At 38.5% G+C, this 23,046-nt stretch overlaps 1 protein-coding gene across 1 annotated transcript; it reads right to left on the reverse strand.

Moving 5' to 3' along the window:
- Positions 1-15,185: 15,185 nt before the first annotated feature.
- On the reverse strand, positions 15,186-18,107 carry LOC145637060 (uncharacterized). The gene has a single exon (XM_081688574.1). The coding sequence runs from the start codon at positions 18,105-18,107 to the stop codon at positions 15,186-15,188; it is 2,922 nt and encodes a 973-aa protein (XP_081544700.1).
- Between the last annotated feature and the right edge of the window lie 4,939 nt (positions 18,108-23,046).

Raw genomic sequence — 23,046 nt, forward strand, 5'->3', positions numbered from 1 at the left:
TCGGAAAAGCCCTTTCCGACGGAATTCCGTCGGAACTGGTTGTCGGAAAACCCTTTGTAGGAAAAACGGCATATTCCGACGGAATTTCCGTCGGAAAGTATTTCAATTAAAATAAAATAAAACACGCCGCACCACCCAAGGGCACGACGTGTCACCACCCTAGCCCCAACAGCAGACCACCACCACCACTATCCCCACATCACCCACAACCAGCCTCTACCCCTCACCCACCGCCACTCTAGCCCAGATCTAAACTATCCCCTCTTTAACCGAACCAGATCCACCCACCATAAACCAAACCAGACCCACCCACTAACCCAAACCAGACTACCCACTAACTCGAAACGACCATTTTCACCACCCTAACCCATCCAAATCAACATCTACCACCAAGACAAACCCAGATCTACAACCCTAATACTACCAACACCCATCCAAAAACCACCACCACCGCCAAAAGCCAGAGTAACAACAAAAAAAAAACAAAAAAGAAACAAAACCTAAAACAAGAAAACATACCTTAACGACCAAAGCTTCGAATTTCCACCCGAATTTGGTTTAATACGGCTAAATTCGACCCTGAAACCTCAAGATCTATAGATTTCATGGTCGAATTTGGCCGTATAAACCATTAATATGTATGAAGTAGAAAGAGAACCATTGGCGGCGACCGTGAGAACCCTTATCTTGAGAAAATAGTTCAGTTCAAATTGAGAAAGAGAATGAGGAAAGAAGAGGAGGAGAAAATACAAAAGTTAAGGGGAGAGAGGATACCGTGAGATAAGAGAAAGTGGAGGGAGAAGGAGACCGAGGAGGGAGGAGGGAGGAGGAGTTGAGAGAGAAAGAGAAGACAGGGGAAGATCGAGAAATTGAAGAGTAAGAGAGGAGAGAGAAGGGGAAGCGAGAAACTGAATAAAAAGGGGGAGGAGTTGCGGCTCAATGAAATAAAAGAGGGTTGAATGTTAGGGTTTCGGTGTATTTTAAAAAAAAATATAAAAATTCCGATGGAATATTCCGTCGGAAATTTCCAACGGATTTTAATTCCGTCGAAAAGTTTAATTTCCGACGGAATTTTCCGTCGAAAAGCCCATATATTCCGACGGATTTATATTCCGTCGGAAATTTACGACGGATTTTGAAAATCCGTCGGAAATTTCCAACGGATTTTTTTCCCGTCGTAAATCTCTATTTTTGCGACGGATTTACGTGTCCGTCGGAACCAGTCCGTCGGAAATAGGTCTATTTCTAGTAGTGAACATATTTATTATCCTTACACACATAAAATCATGACATTAATAACAAACTAGACTTACTTTGTCATTGCAAACTTAATTGCTAAATTTCGCTTCTGCCTTAAAGAATCAAAGATGATGACTTCACGCTTAGCCATGCATAAAACCAAAAGAACCCAATGATTCCTACGTAATAAATTAGACACACATTTGTAAAAGAGTAAAATAATATCAACAATTTACAAAGTTCAAATAAATACAAGTTCAAAGTTTATACTTTTCGTGGTATGGGCATAAGATGAACTGCTTAGATTTTTGTTTTTCCATCACATGTGTCATGTATATTACGATACGATCTGCATCACTATGCAAATAGGTTTCTGAAATCATTTCCGGACACATGAATCCAATGGAAGCCGCATCCACCGTATCGAGTATGTCACTCAAGGCCGTAAATATATATCATGTAATAACATTATAAATGGTAATAAATAAGTATATTTTGGAAGAGTGAAATTTGAATATCTTAAATCATAAAAACTTGCAAAATTGAAATATTCAGCCAAGCTCCCGTGAGAAGTTGATTGACATCATCACGTCTGATAATGATGTCCTTACTATCTTCATAACTAAAGGTCAAAGCATCAACCTTTACCTTAATAGTTTCACCTTCGGGTAATGAAGATAACAAACTATTAAAAGACCCACACTTGTGAGACAAGTTTTCCAAAGCATAATCCATAAGAAAAACTTTTTTTGGATTGGTGTTGGACTCTTTTGTTTCGTGACCACTTTAAACTAATTTCACATTGTCTTGCATGTTTTCTTTGGCCTCTTTGTTGTTATCATCGTACTTATTTGATATTAATTACTGATCACTAGTAAGGAAAATCTATTCAACAAAATGCTATATTTTGTATGACAAACTTGTTGGGGTTTGGTGAGTCCGACTCACCGCGGAAACAAACCCAAAAACAAGACCGCACTCGCAATAAATAAAACCATAAACATAATTAAATTAATCACAAGATTAAGATAAGCTAATTACCTTTGACGCGTGCTTCGCTCCAAAATGAGCTCTTACTTGAAAGCTTCAAGTCCCGCTCACACGGAGACCTCCAACGAAGTCCACCCGCACCAACAAAAACGACTAGGTCCAATGTCTTGGGGTTAGCAAGACCCGACCAATAAAACCCGAGTAATTATATTGAGTTCAAAGGTTTTCACTAATTGTGATGCCTTTTCCAACTCTTACTCAAGCATCATTCCCAATGCCCATACTTGGGTATTTATAGGAAATGATGGGAGTATCATTTACTCTCCCATCAATGTGGGATAGTATGATTTTTCCATTTTATTTTAAAGCTAAAATAAAATTAATAATCAAGCTAGTAATAAATCAACAAGTGGCAAGCTCATGTGAGTGGATAGGTGAGGACCACTTGGAAAAGGGGGGGACCAAATTAACTCCCCACTCCCTCTCCCATAACCGACCACCTCACTACACACACACTCAAGGACCACAAGCCACATGGCACCCACCCCTGGGCACCAAGGCAGCCAAGGTGGGCTGCCATGTGCTGCTGTCCGTGGCAGCCACCCCAAGCAAGCCCAGCAGGCCCAGCACTCGCATGCAGGCTGCCAGGCGCTGCTGGCCAGCAAGCCCAGCATGCTTGTGCGGGCTGCTGCTGGCCTTGTGCCTTGCCCAGCATTGCTAGGCAGTAAGCAATGGCCTAGCCATGCTGCTGCTAGTTGTGGCGAGCTGGCGCGCCTAGCGTGCTAGCTGCTGCAGCTTGTTGCGGCATGGCTTGCTAGCCATTGCGCGCACAAGGCTGCGCCTAGCATGCTAGCACGCACTAGGCAGCGCCTAGCCTTGCGATGCTAGCATGGGTGCGCTTGCACGCACCAGCCAGCCTAGGCTCAGCTTGGTGCGCATGCTAGCCACCATGCTACGCCATACGCCCTTAGCACTCGGTTTGCTTGGGCATTCCAATGCTAGGGGTATTTTGGTCTTTTGTTGATTTATTACTATTTCTCGTCTCGTCTTTCACTATTTTTCGACTCGACTTCTGACGCTCGGTTTCGACGCTCTAAGCTCGAATTTCCGACGTCTAAATAAATATTATTCGGTCGACTCATTAATTCCTTCCGAATTAATTCGTCGGTTCGGTTTGTTGAATGCTTGGGTGTGACCCGAAGGGTTCAGTCAAGATTAATCTGTAATATTAATTATTCTATAATATTACTGATCGGAAGCGACCTCCACCCAGGCATTCCGATCACTTGACCTCACTGAATATATTAGCTTTCTAATAATTATGAACCCACTAACGGAATAGTACACTTGTTCGAAGGACACCATTCCTTTCAATCTCCCACTTGTCCTTCCGGACAAATGCGCATTTTGTGTACAGCCTTTTTCCTATGTCGCTTAATGTCTCTTCATGAACTATAATGTAAGATTTGTTTTGTCATCCTTATTACGTCCAGAAGTGTTTCTCGATTCCGAGTTTGACTGTCAATAAACAGATGATTTCTAAAATCCATCCGAGCACGGCCATGCATTTTACAGTCTCGCTCTACGAGAGGCCTTGTATACAACAAAGACATCTTCCCTATTTTAGTAGGGGGACATTCCCAGTCTTGTAATGTAGCTCCTCTTACTAAGAGGACCTAGTCGCCCGAGTGTTGCCGTTATAATCCCCTATTATGGCAGACGTTTGACAACATCAAAGCGAACTAGTACTCAAACAAGAGAACTCACAATACTCATGGTCGAAGAAATAGGTTCCGATAGCCATAATGAGAAGTATACTTATGACAAATTTTTAATTTCTTAAAGTATTCTCATAGGTCGATCCAGTATGGTTCTAAACCAATACCTGTGCAAATGATTTATGACAATCATGTCCTTGTAGCACATGAAACGGTGCTATAAATCAGACTACACACTAATATCAATTGGTCATTAATCGTCCATCGTTTAAATGACCTTGATTAGGGATAATTTTTTATTATAATATTCAATGTTCACTTAATAGGTGTTTCCTTACCAAGACTGGCCTAGATACCCTATTTTGAATATTCTCAGAATCGAATGGACTCATTATTTAATCCTAAACCACAATTAAATAGCATAACGGAGTAATAAAATATTGCATGAAATTTTACATTACTCCAAAACATGAATGGTTTTCCTTAGCGTCTTACATTAATTTTTCTCAAAATTAACTAAAACACTAAACAAGGAAATCAAAGCCAGTCTCCTACATGCTTGATTCCCATTGCCTCAACGTGCTTGTTGTGCTCCACTTAAGGCAAAGGTTTAGTAAGTGGAACGGCTACATTGTCATCCGTTCCAACTTTGCAAATTCTGATTTCACCCTCTGATTTCCATTCTCGAATCATGTTAAATCGCCGCTTAACATGTTTGACCTTCTGATGTTCCCTAGGCTCTCTGGCCTGAGCAATAGCTCCATTGTTGTCACAATAGAGGGCTATTGGACCCTTCATAGAGGGTACAACATCAAGTTCACCAACGAACTTACGAATCCAAACAGCCTCCTTAGCTGCTTCAGCAGCTGCTAAGTATTCTGGTTCAGTTGTAGAATTTGCAGTTGTACTCTGCTTTGCGCTCTTCCAACTAAACGCCCCTCCATTTAGACAGAACATATATCCAGATTACGATTTGAAATCATCTATGTCTGTCTGGAATCTTGCGTCGGTATAACCTTCCACAACTAAATCCTCTGCACCACCATACACCAGGAATTTATCCTTGTTCCTTTTCAGGTACTTTAGGATATTTTTGGCCGCAGTCCATGCGCCTCTCCTGGGTCTGATTGGTAACGGCTTGTAGCACTCAAGGCATACGATACATCTGGCCTAGTACATATCATGGCATACATGATCGATCCAATAAGCGAAGCATATGGAATCTGATTCATTCTTACCCGCTCATCAGGTGTCAGTGGACACTGCTTCTTGCTTAGGGTTATGCCATGTGACATTGGCAGGTGACCTCTCTTGGCCTCCTCCATGCCAAATCGAGCAAGTACCTTATCAATATAAGTACTCTGACTCAATCCAATCATCCTTTTCGATTTATCCCTATAGATCTTGATGCCTAGTATGTACTGAGCCTCTCCCAAGTCTTTCATTGAGAAGCACTTTCCAAGCCAGACCTTTACAGACTCTAACAACGGAATGTTGTTTCCAATGAGAAATATGTCATTGACATATAAGACTAGGAAGGCGATGTCACTCCCACTAACCTTCTTGTAAACACAAGATTCATCTGGATTCTTGATAAACCCAAACTTACTGATGGCTTCATCGAATCGCAGATTCCAACTTCTGCTTGCTTGCTTTAGTCCATAAATGGACTTCTTAAGCTTACAAACTTTCCTAGCATTGTTTTGGTCGACAAAACCTTCAGGCTGTGTCATATACACAGTTTCTTCCAAATAACCATTAAGGAAGGCGGTTTTGACGTCCATCTGCCATATTTCATAATTGTAGTATGCAGCAATCGCTAGGAGGTTCCGAACGGATTTAAGCATTGCGACTGGTGAAAAGGTTTCATCGTAATCAATACCATGAACTTGTTTGTAACCTTTTGCCACCAATCTATCTTTGTAAATGAATACATTTCCATCTTTGTCGGTTTTCAAGTTGAAAATCCACTTACATCCGATAGGTGTATAACCTTCGGGTAAGTCAACCAAGTCCCAGACTTGATTTTCAAACATGGAATCCATTTCAGATCTCATGGCCTCTTGCCATTTAGCAGAGTCGGTGCTTGCCATCGCTTGCTTGTAGGTTGTCGGTTCATCTCCATCCATAATTAGGATGTCCTGATTCTCGGTTAATACTAAACCAAGATATCTATCAAGTTGAGATCTCAGCCTCTGAGACCTACGTAGGGTAATGGATTGAGCATTTGCATTGTCGGTTCGACTTTGCACATTTTGATCATTTTGACCTGTGTCAACAGATGCTGTTTGAGCACTTTGACTGTCATTATGATTTTGTTGATCATCCTCACGAACTTCGTCAAGTTCGATTTTCCTCCCACTTGTCATTTTGGAAAGGTGCTCCTTCTCCAAAAAGACACCATCGCGAGCAACAAACATTTTGTTCTCCGATTTGTTGTAGAAGTAATACCCTTTGGTTTCTTTTGGGTAGCCCACAAAGTAAACCTTGTCAGATTTGGGATGAAGTTTGTCAGAAATCAATTTCTTGACATATGCTTCGCATCCCCATATCTTTAGAAAAGATAACCTAGGAGGTTTCTTCGTCCATAATTCATATGAAGTCTTTTCTACATCTTTTGATGGAGCACGGTTCAGTGTTAGTGCCACAGTTAGAAGTGCGTGTCCCCAGAAAGAGATAGGAAGATCACTAAGACCCATTGTTGATCGTACCATGTCTAACAAGGTTCGATTTCTCCTTTCGGATACTCCGTTCCATTGTGGAGTTCTTGGAGGTGTGAATTCTAAAAGTATACCCTTTTGTTTCAAATGGTCATCGAATTCTTGGCTCAAGTATTCACCACCTCGATCCGATCGAAGGGCTTTGATTTTCTTGCCAAGCTGATTTTCAACTTCACTCTGAAATTCTTTGAACTTTTTAAATGATTCAGATTTATGCGACATGAGGTAGACATAGCCATATCTACTATAGTCGTCTGTGAAAGTGATGAAATATCGATGTCCATTTCTTGTGGTTGACCTCATTGGTCCACATACATCGGTATGTATAAGACCCAATAAGTCACTTGCCCTTTCTCCCAACTTGGAGAATGGTTGTTTAATCATCTTGCCTAATAGACATCCCTCGCAATTCTCAAACGATTCTAAATCGAAAGAGTCAAGAACACCTTCTTGTAGAAGTTTCTTGATGCGTTTGATGTTGATGTGGCCAAGACGACAATGCCACAAGTAAGTCTGATTTGACTCTATGGTCTTAGCTCTTTTGGTATCATTACTCACATTATAAACTTGTTTGTCTAAAGAAAGCACATAAAGGCCATTTTAAGAATGTGCAATACCATATAAAACATTATCGAGATAAAACGAACATTCTTTGTCCTTTACTCGAAATTCAAAACCTTTGGCGTCCAACGCTGAAATTGAAATAATGTTTTTGGTAATGTTAGGAACATAATAAACATTATCGAGTTCCAAAACTAGCCCGGTGGGCAAAGACAAACTGAGAGTTCCTACGGATACGGCACCAATTCTGGCTCCATTGTCGACCCGGAGTTCAATCTCTCCCTTCTCTAGCTTTCTAGCGTTCCTTAGTCCCTGAGAATTGGAACAAAGGTGTGAGCCACATCCAGTATCTAATACCCATGATGTTAATCTAGTGAAGTTAAAGTCTATAACGAATATACCTGATTTAGAAGCAACGGTTCCGTTCTTCTTATCTTCCTTGAACTTGAGGCAATCTCTCTTCTAATGTCCCTTCTTCTTACAGTAGAAACATTCGGAATCAGATGTAGAAGACGCTAACTTCTTATCCTTGGTAGCTTTAGACTTAGGCAGAAAAGTTTTCTTCTTACCTTTCCCCTTAAAGCCTTTCTTCTTCTTGCCCGAAAATTTGAACGGCTTGCCCTTTTTAATCATGAGCATATCATGCTTTCCCTCATCCTTGAGAGTTTGCTCAGCTTGCTTCAACATACCATGAAGCTCGGTGAGGGTTTTCTCCATGCTGTGCATATTATAGTTCATCTTGAACTGATCATAGCCTTTGTGCAGCGAGTGGAGAATGATGTCAATTGCCATCTCGGTTGAATACCCCGCATCAAGCCTTCCCATGTTTTCAAACAATCCAATCATTTTGAGTACATGTGGGCTGACTGGCTCTCCTTTCTTGAGCTTGCTCTCAAGGATCTTCCTGTGGGTTTCAAACCTTTCAGTTCGGGCCTGCTCTTGGAACATATTCTGCAATTCATAAATGATCTCAAAAGTCGTCTCTTTTTCAAAGAAAGTCTTTTGAAGCTCAGGAGACATTGTGGCCAACATGATGCATTTGACATCTCGATTGGCACTTTGCCAACGATTTAGGGCAGCTTGAGTCACCTCCTCATTGGGAGCCTCGGGCATTTCCTCATCAAGGAAATATTCCTTTTGCTCTTGCATGAGAACAATTCGCAAGTTCCTTTGCCAATCAAGAAAATTTGTCCCACGCAGCTTCTCCTTGTCGAGAATTGAGCGTAACGAGAATTGGTTGTTTGTGTTATTTGAAGACATGATTCTACAATTGAAAGAATTTGAAATGAAAAACCATTCATTATACTTAAATAAGATTGAATTCATGTATTTTAATCAAACTTATTTAAAACGTCTTATTCACACATTAAAGATTGTCCCCATTTTAGGTGAGAATAAGTCGATTCCAAGATCCAAAGAAACAAAAAGTGGTTAAGCATGCTTTGGCTAGTCTTAACACTCAATCTCTTAAGGTAAGCAACGCTTTGCTAATGGCTCCAAGCCACTCTTGGTTGAATAAATCGTCGCATCCAATGCTGTCTAAACAATTTATTCACTTTGCCACGACATGTTAGGACTCCATCACTCATATCGTTGAGTATAACCAAAACCACCTTGCATACCCGGTATGCCTTACGTTCCTTGGAGAAGTAGTGATGCCTCGCTTTGGCGTAGCCCACCACTACCCTCGTTCGGTTGGTAAGTGTGTTTTGGAAAGGCAAGTTTTACTCAATATTTTAGGGACCTAGGGTTTCTATGTTGGTTGATTTAAGTGAACTTAATTAATCATCTCAACATTCGAAATCCTAAACATGCATCTAACATATAATTCATATATATATAAACATAAATACATATCGAAAACATAAATAGAGATGCATTTGGCAACTAACATGACCCCTTGAGATCTTCAAGTCTTCAAAAGGTCTTCATTTGCAACTTCATGGCTTTGTCATCTAAGAACCCCGTCTTCAAGACTTAACCAAAATATTACAATTGCTAGTATCTACGATTAGGACTAATCTAAATATTAAGGTACAAAAATACTCAACGGTTCGCAGACCGTATTTAGATTTACAAAAATACATCACGGATCACTGTCCGTATTTTCTATCCTAATCGGGCCCCACTAGTTGCCATTTCATAAAACCTATGAGAGAATTTTACATTCCATTTATCCATTCACTATCTGTGAATGGCCCATGCATTTTACAACGATAAACAAGTAACAATGCATAAAACGCGCGAGAACTAGTAAATAATCTAGGTGGTTAATCCAATTAACACGCCTAATTAAACTAGTCAAAGTTGTTTTAACCGGTTATGGTAATAACTTAGAGACGCTCCCACTAAATTCCGCATCCAACTTAACTAATCCAATTAATTAAGTTGGTGAACCCAAATATTTGCCAAAATTAATTTTGCAAATGTCGCTCAAAACCCGAGGCCTAGCCTCCAAAATTTTTAATTAAATAAACAAAATAATTTAAATAATTAAAACGACAATTTAAGCAAAATACGTATTTCAAAATGTCTAAGTGCCTAGCACTAAGACTTGGAGTCCAAAAAATAAAAAAATACCCTTATTTACATATTAAGCAGCGCTAAAATTAACTTTAAAATAGCATCGCCTTAATAACCCGGGGTTATTGTGCCAATTATGGGATTGTACGTACCGTACAACAAGCACGTAGTATGCCCATGCGCACCCCCGCAACACCAAGCATGCATGTGGGCTGCTTGTGCTCGCATGCGCTACGCCCAGCCCAGCCAAGCGTAGCAGCACGCACAGCGCGCACAGCCTTATGCTGCTGCTGCGCCATGCTGCTGCTGGCTGCCGCGCTATGCTATTGGTAGCGAGCAGCAGCCCACGCCCTTCCTCGCACACACAGACGCACAGCACCACGCACCTAAGAACGAAGCGCCCAGCTGCCTCGACAGCCACATATGGGTTGCGTGAGCAGCCCAGCTGGCCGAGAGCTAGCTCGGGGCTCTTAGGCCTCGTGTTGCGTGCTAATGCTTCGAAAATTATCGATTTTTGTGTGTGACATTATAAATCAATTCTAAATTAATTTTAGAATTAATTTTGAGGAAAAATGAAAAATTACAAGTCCAACTTAAATAATTCATCCAAAAGCAATTAACCAAATTTATTTCCAAGAACCATTCTTTAATAAAACTGGTTTAACTTGGTGTAATGAAATAAATTAGGGCAATTCTCACTATTAATTTAATTACTTTAAATTAATCTTTAGATTTTGACAAAATAAAAGGGAGTTGGAAAAATTGAACATAAGTTCAATAAAGACTCCAACTTTAATACTTGTGACTCCATGAAAAATTATATCTTCCAATATGAAGATAAACCAATTTCAATCACAAGTTTTAAACTTTATGATTCCAATTAACCAAAAAAATTATTAAATCAACAAAGTTTAACCAAAATTCATGGAATTTAGTAACTCAAAGTTTCAATCACTTATCATAAATAAAGATTGAATCTTTAGTACTTGGAAGCAACAAAGAACAACAATTTCACACTTAATGCAATTAATTTGCGATTATGTGAAAAATTAAAACCAAACTTTCAAGCACCAATTACTACCATGTAATCATGCTTAAAGTGGTCTAAAATTGCATATAAATAAAGGAAAGAACCAAATTCATAACCACCATAAATATGCAATCAATTTTCAAGGTTAGAAGGACTTAAAATTTTTCGTCAAAACGAAAAATCCCTCGAAAAATGCATTTCTGGTCGTTTTTTGGCTAAAAACCGAGTCCTAGAAGGGTAAAACCATTTCCAGAACGTCTTTTCCGCCCAAAATTCACTATTTTCGGGTCGAAATCTGGGTTCGGGAGCTGAAGACAGCTCTGACAGCTCTAATACGAGGTAAAAATTGGAAAAACGAGTTACTAATCTAATTAGCAACTTAAAACCAGAAAAATTAAGCCATAAAAACACCTTGAAAATATTATGATTTTAAAAATAAACGAGCAAGGTTCTGATACCACTGTTGGGGTTTGGTGAGTCCGACTCACCGCGGAAACAAACCCAAAAATAAGACCGCACTCGCAATAAATAAAACCATAAACATAATTAAATTAATCACAAGATTAAGATAAGCTAATTACCTTTGACGCGTGCTTCGCTCCAAAATGAGCTCTTACTTGAAAGATTCAAGTCCCGCTCACACGGAGACCTCCAACGAAGTCCACCCGCACCAACAAAAACGACTAGGTCCAATGTCTTGGGGTTAGCAAGACCCGACCAATAAAACCCGAGTAATTATATTGAGTTCAAAGGTTTTCACTAATTGTGATGCCTTTTCCAACTCTTACTCAAGCATCATTCCCAATGCCCATACTTGGGTATTTATAGGAAATGATGGGAGTATCATTTACTCTCCCATCAATGTGGGATAGTATGATTTTTCCATTTTATTTTAAAGCTAAAATAAAATTAATAATCAAGCTAGTAATAAATCAACAAGTGGCAAGCTCATGTGAGTGGATAGGTGAGGACCACTTGGAGAAGGGGGGGACCAAACTTGCTCCCCACTCCCTCTCCCATAACCGGCCACCTCACTCCACACACACTCAAGGACCACAAACCACATGGCACCCACCCTTGGGCACCAAGGCAGCCAAGGTGGGCTGCCATGTGCTGCTGTCCGTGGCAGCCACCCCCAGCAAGCCCAACAGGCCCAGCACTCGCATGCGGGCTGCCAGGCGCTGCTGGCCAGCAAGCCCAGCATGCTTGTGCGGGCTGCTACTGGCCTTGTGCCTTGCCCAGCATTGCTAGGCAGCAAGCAATGACCTAGCCATGCTGCTGCTAGCTGTGGCGAGCTGGCGCGCCTAGCGTCCTAGCTGCTGCAGCTTGTTGCGGCATGGCTTGCTAGCCATTGCGCGCACAAGGCTGCGCCTAGCATGCTAGCACGCACTAGGCAGCGCCTAGCCTTGCGATGCTAGCATGAGTGCGCTAGCACGCACCAGCCAGCCTAGGCTCGGCTTGGTGCGCATGCTAGCCACCATGCTAGGCCATACGCCCTTAGCACTCGGTTTGCTTGGGCATTCTGAAGCTAGGGGTATTTTGGTCTTTTGTTGATTTATTACTATTTCTCGTCTCGTCTTTCACTATATTTCGACTCGACTTCCGACGCTCGGTTTCGACGCTCTAAGCTCGAATTTCCGACGTCTAAATAAATATTACTCGGTCGACTCATTAATTCCTTCCGAATTAATTCGTCGGTTCGGTTTGTTGAATGCTTGGGTGTGACCCGAAGGGGTCAGTCAAGATTAAGCTGTAATATTAATTATTCATTAATATTACTAATCGGAAGCGGCCTCCACCCAGGCATTCTGATCACTTGACCTCACTGAATATATTAGCTTTCTAATAATTCTGAACCCACTAACGGAATAGTACACTTGTTCGAAGGACACCATTCCTTTCAAAACTATATGTAAATTGTTACAAAAATAATTTTTCTTGTCATGCATGAGTGAAACCAAGTCTTTTGGCCATTGGGTAAATGTATCGTGAGCATGCTTAAGTTTCTTGATGACTGAAGAAGGAACTGGAACTGAGAATTCTTTGAACTCGTCAAAAAAATCATCAACACTTACCCTCACGTGATCTGGAAGGAGGTTACTATGATGATGAAGGATTAACTCTGGGTGATATGTACCTTCACTGATAATGACTTTCTCAGAGTAATTTTTCAACAATGATAGCCGACATGGAACCGGTTCCTTACAAAGATAGAAAAAAATCATTATTAAAAAAAAAGAAAAATGAGTTACAAAGTTAAAAGCATGTCGCAGTCATAAATCATTACAAAAAAAAAAAAAGATAAAAAATATAAAATAACAAAGTTTTGGATACCTGTATGTTTACAAATGGATCATCACCCACTGATTGGCAACTACTAGGATTTTGTCGAGTTGTCCGGCCTATGTTATTCATTTCCATCTATTCAGTTGGAATTTGAATACCAATCTGTTTAGCAAATAACATAAACTTCTCTTGAACCGTGGAATCCATTTTAGAATCCATCTCTTGCATAGTCTCCTCTCATACCCTCCGGGCTACTCTTGCCTCTAATTCTTCCAGCTCAGCATCTCCGAATTCCCTATCCCGTCAGCCACTACGCCTCTCTCCGGATCCCCATATAGCTTTAATGCCAATTCCACTGCCAAATGTTATTGCCCGACCATTACAATCTTTTTTCCCAAGGGCACGAGATAAGATATCATCATGCCGATTAGGAACAAATTTTCCATCAGCTTGTTGCTTTCTCCAATTATCCTACAAAAAGACTTTAAGTTAGAAAACTTTGGTTGCAATACATAAAGTTAACAAAATATATTCAAAATTGAAATAAAGACTTATTATATACTTACAATGGATTCTTTCACCTCTCTTGTTTTCTCATCCGGCAAATAAGGATTTCCCTTGTCATCTTCTATTGATCTTGCTAGAAGCCAAGCATATGTCCTATCCGGCAAACTAGACACAACTAAAGAACAAGATGAAGTACTGGATGCTGAAGATGCTGTGGGAATATACCCCTTTCTACGCCATACAATATTCATTTCACCATATGATTTGGCTCCTAAATGGTGAGGGTATTCGTTGAAAGACTGGCTTTGTCTTGCCTTCTCACTGATTTCCTATTTTCACGAGCATAAATTAAGATTAGTACATAAGAATCCTTAGTACATAACAAAGAATTAATAACCTGCATGATCATTGATATTAATACACACAAACCTTAAAATCATCTATACTATGCTCTTCAACAAATGTTTTCCACATATCTTTAGATATGAAATCATAGAGTACATACGACATTCTTTTCTCCTTCGGCATATTCCTGGTACATGTGATCCAACCACTGACCAATTTTGTTTGAAAATCTCTACAAGTTTTATCACAAGTATGTAGGACCTTTTTTTTTCTTGTCTTCATCTTCTTTAATTTGAATAACTCTCTACAAAAAAAAATTAAAAAAAAAAAGATAATAAATAATTTCATCATATTCAAATAAATTGTTTTCATCATATTAAAATAATGTCAAAATGATCATATAATAGTATAACATTTAACATTTAATAGTGAATATTACCTTAACATCTTCCCACAAAGTGTCTTTTATTCCTTGTGGAACTTGATTCCAATCTTTATACAATATAGACACTTTTGCACGGCTTATTTCACCAAGATGAGTTTTGTATGCTTTTGCCCACTTTCCAATGGGTCGACACAATTCATCCCATTCAAGAACTCTAGGAACCCCACGCATGGATTTCAGGCCCTTTGAAGGACCACTTGGTTTTCTTTTCTTCTTTTGAGAGTCGGTTGTTTGTTGCTCTGATTGTGATTGATTGTATGGCTCATCTTCCTCACCTTGCGAAGACATGGAACGATTATGCATATCTTCATCCTCCATTATTACTTACCTGAAAAAAAAAGACATAAATAAATTAAGACATCGATTTGTATCATTTTTAAATTATAAACTTGTACACATAACAATAATAAGCAATTTATGCAATTAGTAACACATATTGGAAAAAAAAAATCACAGAATTCATACCTACTTCATTCTTCTCTTTTGCGACATAAAATCCTTCATTATGATCTTTTAGTTTCAACGTTGTGCCAAAATCATCGACTATTGGAGGGATGCTCCAAACGGAAGGTGGTGACTCATTAAATTGCTCATCATATTCTTCCTCGTCCACCACATCTTTAACGCCAAGTATTCTTCTTTTACCTTCTAAAATAACTGAACCATTTACAATCAGCTGGGTTAGCCATGTAAAAAACTTGTTTTGCTTGTGAAGCTAATATAAGTGGATCAGCTAGATGCCCTCGTCGACCAAGATTTACAAGGGTCAAGTTCTCTTGTTCATCTTTTTTTACACCACGGCTACTATCATCCCACTTACATCAAAATAGAGGAATCTTGAAATCAACATAATCCAGCTCTATTATTTCTTCAATGATTCCATAATAAAATTTCTTCTTATCCACAAGTGTTTTATCATGTGCACTAACATACTCAGATGACAAACCTATTACTTTAACACCACTGTTTTGCATTGTTGACTTGTCATCTTGTCGGCTAGTGTAAAAAGAATACCCATTGATGTCGTATCCCTCATATGACATGACTTGACATTTAGCACCATATGCCAACCATCTCAACGTGTCAGATATATCGTTAGGTGTGGTGGATAGTTGGGACATCACTCGTTCCTTGAACCATGTAACAAATGAACAATTATGCTCCTTTATCAGCTGAAGATCACTTTTGGAAGGATATTTATTTTTAAGAAAAAGCATGTGCTCGTCCAAGTAAGGATTAACCTCACTAAGATTTTGCAACACAAAAAGCTCGGCCTTATTTTTCATTTCAAAGCCCATGGATATCCTTTTCCTACCAATAGTACCTTGACCTCCAAGCCTCCCATCGTGTCGAGACTTTGGCAACCCAATTTTCTGTGAACGTGCAAGATATTGAGTAACCCATGCTGCCACTTCCTCATCAACTGTTCGTTGTACAATACTAGCTTCAGGTTTGGCTGGACTCATGACTTTTCCCTTTAAGTCACCCATTTCTCGTTCAAAAGGATACATGTATCTCATACACACTGGTCCACAAAGTTTAATTTCACGTACAAGATGAATAACCAAATGAGGCATCATGTCAAAAAAAGATGGGGGAAAATACATTTCAAATCGACACATTGTCTCAAGTACATATGCTTGCAAGTCATCTAAAATACTTGGATTTATGACCTTGCTACAGATAGTGTTAAAAAAGACACATAATCTTGTAATCGTATACCTCACTTGAGGTGGCAAAATTTCTCGAATGGCAACTGGTAATAATTGTTGCATCAAGACATGACAATCATGAGATTTCATGCCACCCAATTTCAAGTCAGACATTAACACAAGTCTACGAAAATTAGAAGAAAATCCAGCCGGGACCTTTAAACCATGCAATGACTCACAGAAGCTAGTTTTTTCCTTTTTAAACAAGGTAAAGCAAGCTGGGGGAAGATACCAGGGTTTTCCTCGAGATTCGGGTGCCAACTCTGAACGACCCATAGCAGCCATGTCTTTTATTACTTTAACTCCATCCTTTGTCTTTCCTGGCATATTTAATAAAGTTCCCACAATGGCATCACAGACATTTTTCTCAATATGCATTACATCTAGACAATGTCTAACTTCAAAATGTCTCCAATATGGAAGAGACCATAGCTCAGACTTCTTGTAACCCCCAGTTGATTTGCTTTTGTAAGGCTTACTAAACTCATTCTCAATGTCTTTGACCCGCTGATAAACCTCACTTGCACGTAAAGGGCCACGAGCTTCTCTCAACTCCACTTTTCCATTAAAAGCATCCTTATTGAATTGAAAAGGGTGGTCTTCAAGAAGATGTCTGCGATTTTCCATGTATACATGCTTCCCACAATTGTCTAGGAGTAATGCCTCCAAATCATCTTCACAAATGGGGCAAGGAGTTGTTCCCTTCATAGTGTACCCCGACAAATTCCCATAAGCTGGGAAGTCATTTATCTTACAAAAAATCATGGCACATAAAGTGAAATTAGTTTTTCTATATGCATCAAACATTTGGACACCTTCATTCCACAACAATTTCAAATCTTCAATGAGAGGCGCTAGATACACATCAATGTCATTTCCAAGTTGTTTAGGCCTAGATATTAGAAGGGATAATATAATGTATCTAGACTTCATGTATAACCAAGGAGGCAAATTGTAGATAGTTAGAAGAACCGGCCAGGTGCTATATTGGGTAGTTAGTGTCCCAAATGGGTTCATTCGATATGTACTAAGACCAAGCCTAAGATTTCGATCTTCTTCACCAAAGTCCTTGAACTTTCCATCAATGTTCCTCCACTGCGGGGAATCAGCAGGATGCCTCATTAACCCATCTTTCTTCCTCCCATCAGCATGCCACCTCAATAATTTTGCAGTTTTTTCATCCGAGAAGAGTCTCCTAAATCTCGGTATAATTGGAAGATACCATAATACCTTAGCCGGAGACCCTTTCTTACACAACTCACTAGTATCATTCATCTTGTAACAAGAAACTCCACACCTTGGACACTCATACAAATCAGCATACTCATTTTGATACAACACACAGTCATTGGGACAAGCATGTATCTTCTCATACTCCATACCCAAGGGGCACATAAGTTTCTTGGCCTCATAGGTGGAGTTTGAAAGTTCATTCCCTTCAGGGAACATTTCTACTAAGGCTTCTAACAACTGCGTAAAACCCTTGTCGGTCCAACAATTGCTCGCCTTTAAGTTGAATAACTTCATAATAGCACCAAGTTTAGTGAACTTTGTACAACCAGGATATAACGGGGTTTTTGCAGCTCTCAAAATACTATCATATGTCTGGGGACACTCTGTGAAATGGTCTTCAACATCATGCATCATTTCATCTATCCTGTCCTTCTCTACTTCACTCTCACTTTCAACACCAATATCAGCTGTATCGATATCCTCACCTTGGTGTTCATTATCATCATCACAATGATTCTCATCTTCCCTTGGATAATAGCTAGAACTTGCCTTAATATATATGCTCTCACCATGCCATGTCCACCTTGTGTAGTTTTCTTTAAACCTAAGACGAATTAGATGATCTTTAATAACAACTATATCACGATATCCCCTTGAATTATTATAGTCACAACATGGAAAAAAAATAATCTTTGATTTATTCTCTGTTTGGTGTTTTAAGGCAACAGTGCTAAAGTCTTCAATTCCTCGTAAAAAACTTGTACAATTTCGTTTACCATACATCCAACTTCGATCCATTTTCTACCACTAAATAACAAAATTAATTTTAAGATAATGTGTATATTTTCTAACATATATAGCTCCTTAACCATAAACAAGAATATAAGGCATCAAACATTTTCATTCAAAGTTTATCTCATGTAAATGAAACGACATGATCCAATAAGGTCCTTATCACTCCAACCTAACCCATTCTTGAATGTCCTATCTCACTAATAACTACTTGTAAAGTTTGGTTCTAAAGAAAATCCGGCAGCATTTCCCTATAGTTCTCCAAGCACACAATGTAGATAATCGGCTTATGTACCCAGAGAACAATCGGGAAATAGTGAGCCATGATCTTCTCAGACCCAAAAACAGTTCAAGTAGTTATCACCTAAATGAGATAGAACCTTCAAGAACAGTCCCAAACCGGAGACTATTCAAGACTTACTCCTAATGAGTAAGCCCTGAACGGGTATCTAATCCAATGATGCAAGTATTATTGCAATTCCAATCAATTATATCACAATTAAAAATCTCATACAATTCACAACCATTATACCAACCAGAACAAATAAGTTAATATTGCAAATAATGGTTCAGATATATATACCACAAGTGAAGACAATCTCATATGCGTACTACCGCCTTAATCGTTTGTCCACAACCAGAACCTTGAGCAACTTGTGGAATTCACTTCCGCATAATTAAGAATCTGCCATAAAAAATTACATATATTAAACCAACATAGTTGGTTCAACTTAATCTGCCATGTGAAATAAAAGTTGTTTTTCGGCATTGCTTATTAGCCAATCATGGTGTAGAACTTGAAGACCTGAAACGAGTGTTAAGCCATCCGCAAGTATTTAGATCTTATACTAATCCATGTCTTTATTGCCATCAAAGTTATATTGCCATCAAAGTCCAATGAATAAACAACCTTATAATTGCTGCAAAGCTAAGGTTTATTGCCATCAAAGTTAAATGCTGTAAAAATCAGCAGCTCAAAGATGCAACCAGTTATATATTTGAAACCAGTAATATATTGTAAACCAGCAGCTGTAAAAATCTACAGACTAAATGTACTAGCTGAAAACATTCAGGTGAATATATTAAAGCTTTGAACTTTATGAGTCTCAATGAAAATTCAATGACTGAAATTATATATATTCAACTAAATCTGCCATATATTTTCTAATTAATGAACTAACACTAAACCTGAAATTAAACTAAGTCATTGTTCAAGTTAAATGCTACATTCTATCTACCATGAAAAGATCGAACATAAATAGAAGCAATCTTACCTTAGGTGAAATTGACTTCATAAATTCAACAACGTCGAGCCGAAATCGAACTTTAATTATTGTTGCTGTAATTTGCTAGAACTTCCTCGGGTTTTTTGGAGCAAAATTAATCGATTTTTCCACTCAAAAATTTAAGTCATTGCTCGAATATTTTCGCCAGGATTTTTAATTGAATTTTTTGGGGTTTCTAGAGTTCGAATTTGTATGGTTTTGAGTAGATTTTTTGCTCGAAATGGGGGATTTTTGGTCGGAAACAATCAATTTTTCTGGGTTTAAGGGTTCGAATTTCTTAGGGTTTTTGGTCTAAATTTTTGCTCAAAATTGCTCGGATTTGCTGCCGATTATGGGTCTTCAACTTGATTGCGATTTTGGATGTTGAATTTGCTGGGGAATCGCAGTTTTTTGGCCGAATTTGTTGGATTTCAGGGACGAATTTGTGGGTGTTTTGCTGTAGAAATTCACTGGATTCGAAGCAACTATTGTTTTTTTTCTTTTTGTTTAGTGAAATGTAGGCGTACGTGAAAAGCTAAGGTAAAAAAACGTAAAATAACCTAAATGCAAAAGAGTTATTTGCGTCACATAATTATAAAAATGCGACGCAAATAACAAAATCTATAATGCTGTAAATTTGTCATATGCGTTGCTCGTTTAGTAAAAGAGTGACGCAATTTACTCACTCACTTATTTGCGTCGCTTGTTAACAAATGAGTGACGCAAATAAGATTATTAATTGCGTCGCTTCAATAAATAAGAGCGACGCAAATGATAAAAAGCTGAAATACACTTGAAATGTGCTTCGCTTCTTGAATAATATGCGACGCAAATAACTTTAAAGGATGGTAAAAATAAAAATTTGCTTCGTTAGAATGAGTGACGCAAATATGGCGACGGAAATGTAGATTTTTCTACTAGTGGTTTATTCAGCCAGTCTTTATAATTTTTTGGCATTTTTTTAATGATGATTGTTATGTTTTTATTTGCCAATTCTACAGCTGCATTCATTTGATGTCTATATGGAGATGAGTGATGATGTTTTACTTTATAATGAGTTAAGAGGGTCTCAACTTCATATTTGAATTGAGATCCTTGATCATTAATTGGTTCATGTGGAACTCCATATCTACAAAATATGCTTCCTTCGAGAAACTTTGCGACATGTTTAGAAGTAATATTTACGTAAGAAGCAACCTCAATCCACTTGGTAAAGTAATCGATGGCTACTAATACGTACTCGTGTCCTCCTTCTTTCGGTTGAGAAATTTTACCAATTATGTCAATTCCCCAAGTTGAAAAAGGCCAAGGGGAAGTGAGATTGTATAGTTCGGATGGTGGAAGGTGTTGTAAATTAGCGAACATTTGGTACTCTAGACATTTTTTAACATATTGTATGCAATCATGTTCCATTGTGGACCAATAGTACCCTTGTCATGAAATAATTTTTGAAAGCATTTTACCACTCATGTGAGGTCCACAAACACCTTTGTGAGTATTCTCCATAAGGCATGTGGTTTAAGGTTGGTCTATACACAATAAAATTTGACCATTAGGTCCTTTTTTGCATAATTGACCATTTAATTTATAGACCGTATTGGGCCGCAAGTGTTCTCAAAGCTCGTTGGTCTTTCAATGAAGTATTTTCAGGATATTTGGCATGGGTAATATATTAGAGGATATGATCATACCAAGGATTTTCTCCTTCAATGTCATTTATTTCCTCTATTGCGTTACAATATGCTGGTTCTTCTCTTCTGTCAACGCATAATGGCATCATATTGAAGTGATCTCGAATGTTGATCATTGAGGCTAATTTTGCTAGCGCATCGGCAAATTGATTATCATTCCTTGGGAGATATTTAAAATCAATATGTTCAAAATGCTCGATGAATTGCTCTAGGTGTGCTTGGTAAAAGATCATTGTGGAGTTCTTTATTTTCCATTTTTTTTAGTATATGATTTATAATCAAACTTGAATCTCCATTTACCTCTAATTATTGCACAGCTATGCTAGATGCTGCTTCTAATCCAATAATGCACGCTTCACGTTCTGCGACATTATTAGTAACCTCGAAGTCTAGTTTGGTAGAGATTGGAGTATGTGCTCCCTCAGGACTTAAGAGTAACACTCCTACACCACATCCTTTTTGATTGGACGCACCATCGAAGTACATTACCCATTGTTATCTTGTGTCATGAGAATTTCTTCATCCGGAACATGAGTAGTTTCTGCATGACTTGTTTGAATTGGATGTTGTGCCAGAAAGTCTGAAATTACTTTTCCTTTTATTGATTTTTCAGGAATATATTTTAGCTCAAATTCAGCCAACATTACCGACCACTTGGATACACTTCCTTGTATAGGTGATTGTTCAAACAAATACTTTTTTGGATTTTGTTGAGAAATCACATGATTAGTGTGTGGTAGCATATAATGTCGTAGTTTTTTAGTTTCCCACACTAATGCTAAACTTGTTTTTTCCAAGGTGATGTATTTTGTTTCATATTGAATGAATTTTTTGCTTATGTAATATATTGCACGCTCGACTTTTTCTACCTCTTATGCTAACATGGCGCCTGTGGCCGTGTCTGTAATTGTGATGTATAGCCTAAGAGGTAGTTTGGGTACTGGTGTGAAAATTGGTGGACTTTTAAGATAATATTTGATTTTCTCAAAGGCCTTTTGGTATTGATCGTCCCATTCATGTTTTTCTTCTTTTTTCAACTTTTTAAATATTGGCTCACAAGTCATAGTCAATTTGTTGATAAACCGACTAATGTACTGTAGTTTGCCAAGGAACCCCTAATTTCGTTTTTTTTTTGAGGGGGAGGCATATCAACGATTGCCTTTATTTTAGAGGGATCGATCTCAATACCACGTGTTCTTACTACGTATCCGAGTAACTTGCCGGAAGTTACTCCGAAGGCGCATTTTTGTGGATTCAATCGCATTTTGTATTCTTTTATGCGAGTGAAAAATTTGCGTAAAGCTTTTATATGTCCCATTCTATCTTTGGACTTTACGATCATATAATCCACATACACTTTTATTTCTTTATGCATCATATCATGCAAGAGAGTCGTAGCCGTTTTTTGGTTCGTAGCTGTAGACACCCATTTGTGTCTCCCCAAAACCAAACCCGGTGATGAGTACCTTTCACGTTGAATCATAATCGAATGAAGTGAAAGTGTGGAAAATCTAGTGTTGCGGATAATTTTAATTTCTTTTATTTTCTCCCTATTTTTGAAAACCTATTTTAAGAAAACAGCAAATCTAGTTTGGTTGGTCCATGATATGGGTCCAATAATAGTATAGTTGTATGGGGCTTGAAAAGATCTTTCCAACGATATATTATAAGCCCAATTCCGATAAATATTGAGGAAGTTATGGCCAAATTACTAAACTGGGTCCGGTTTGAGCCTTATGTGCGGCCCAATGATCTAGGGGAGGGCCTAGTATGGATTTATCATTCCTAATGCAAATAGGAATGGTTTTAGTTTTCTAGATTCTTCTAGAAGGTTCTCTTCATTCCTAATTCAATTAGCATTGATAAATTGACTTTTTGGAGTTTTAATCAGAATAAAAGAGTGTTTTTAAGGAAAACACGTTTTTATCCTCCTGTACAGTCAAATTTTATCTGGTTTTAAAAAACGCGTAAAAAAATATGATTAGCGCC

Source organism: Chenopodium album, chromosome 6, assembly GCF_948465745.1.
Source record: "Chenopodium album chromosome 6, dcCheAlbu1.1, whole genome shotgun sequence".
In the NCBI taxonomy this organism is placed as follows: domain Eukaryota; kingdom Viridiplantae; phylum Streptophyta; class Magnoliopsida; order Caryophyllales; family Amaranthaceae; genus Chenopodium; species Chenopodium album.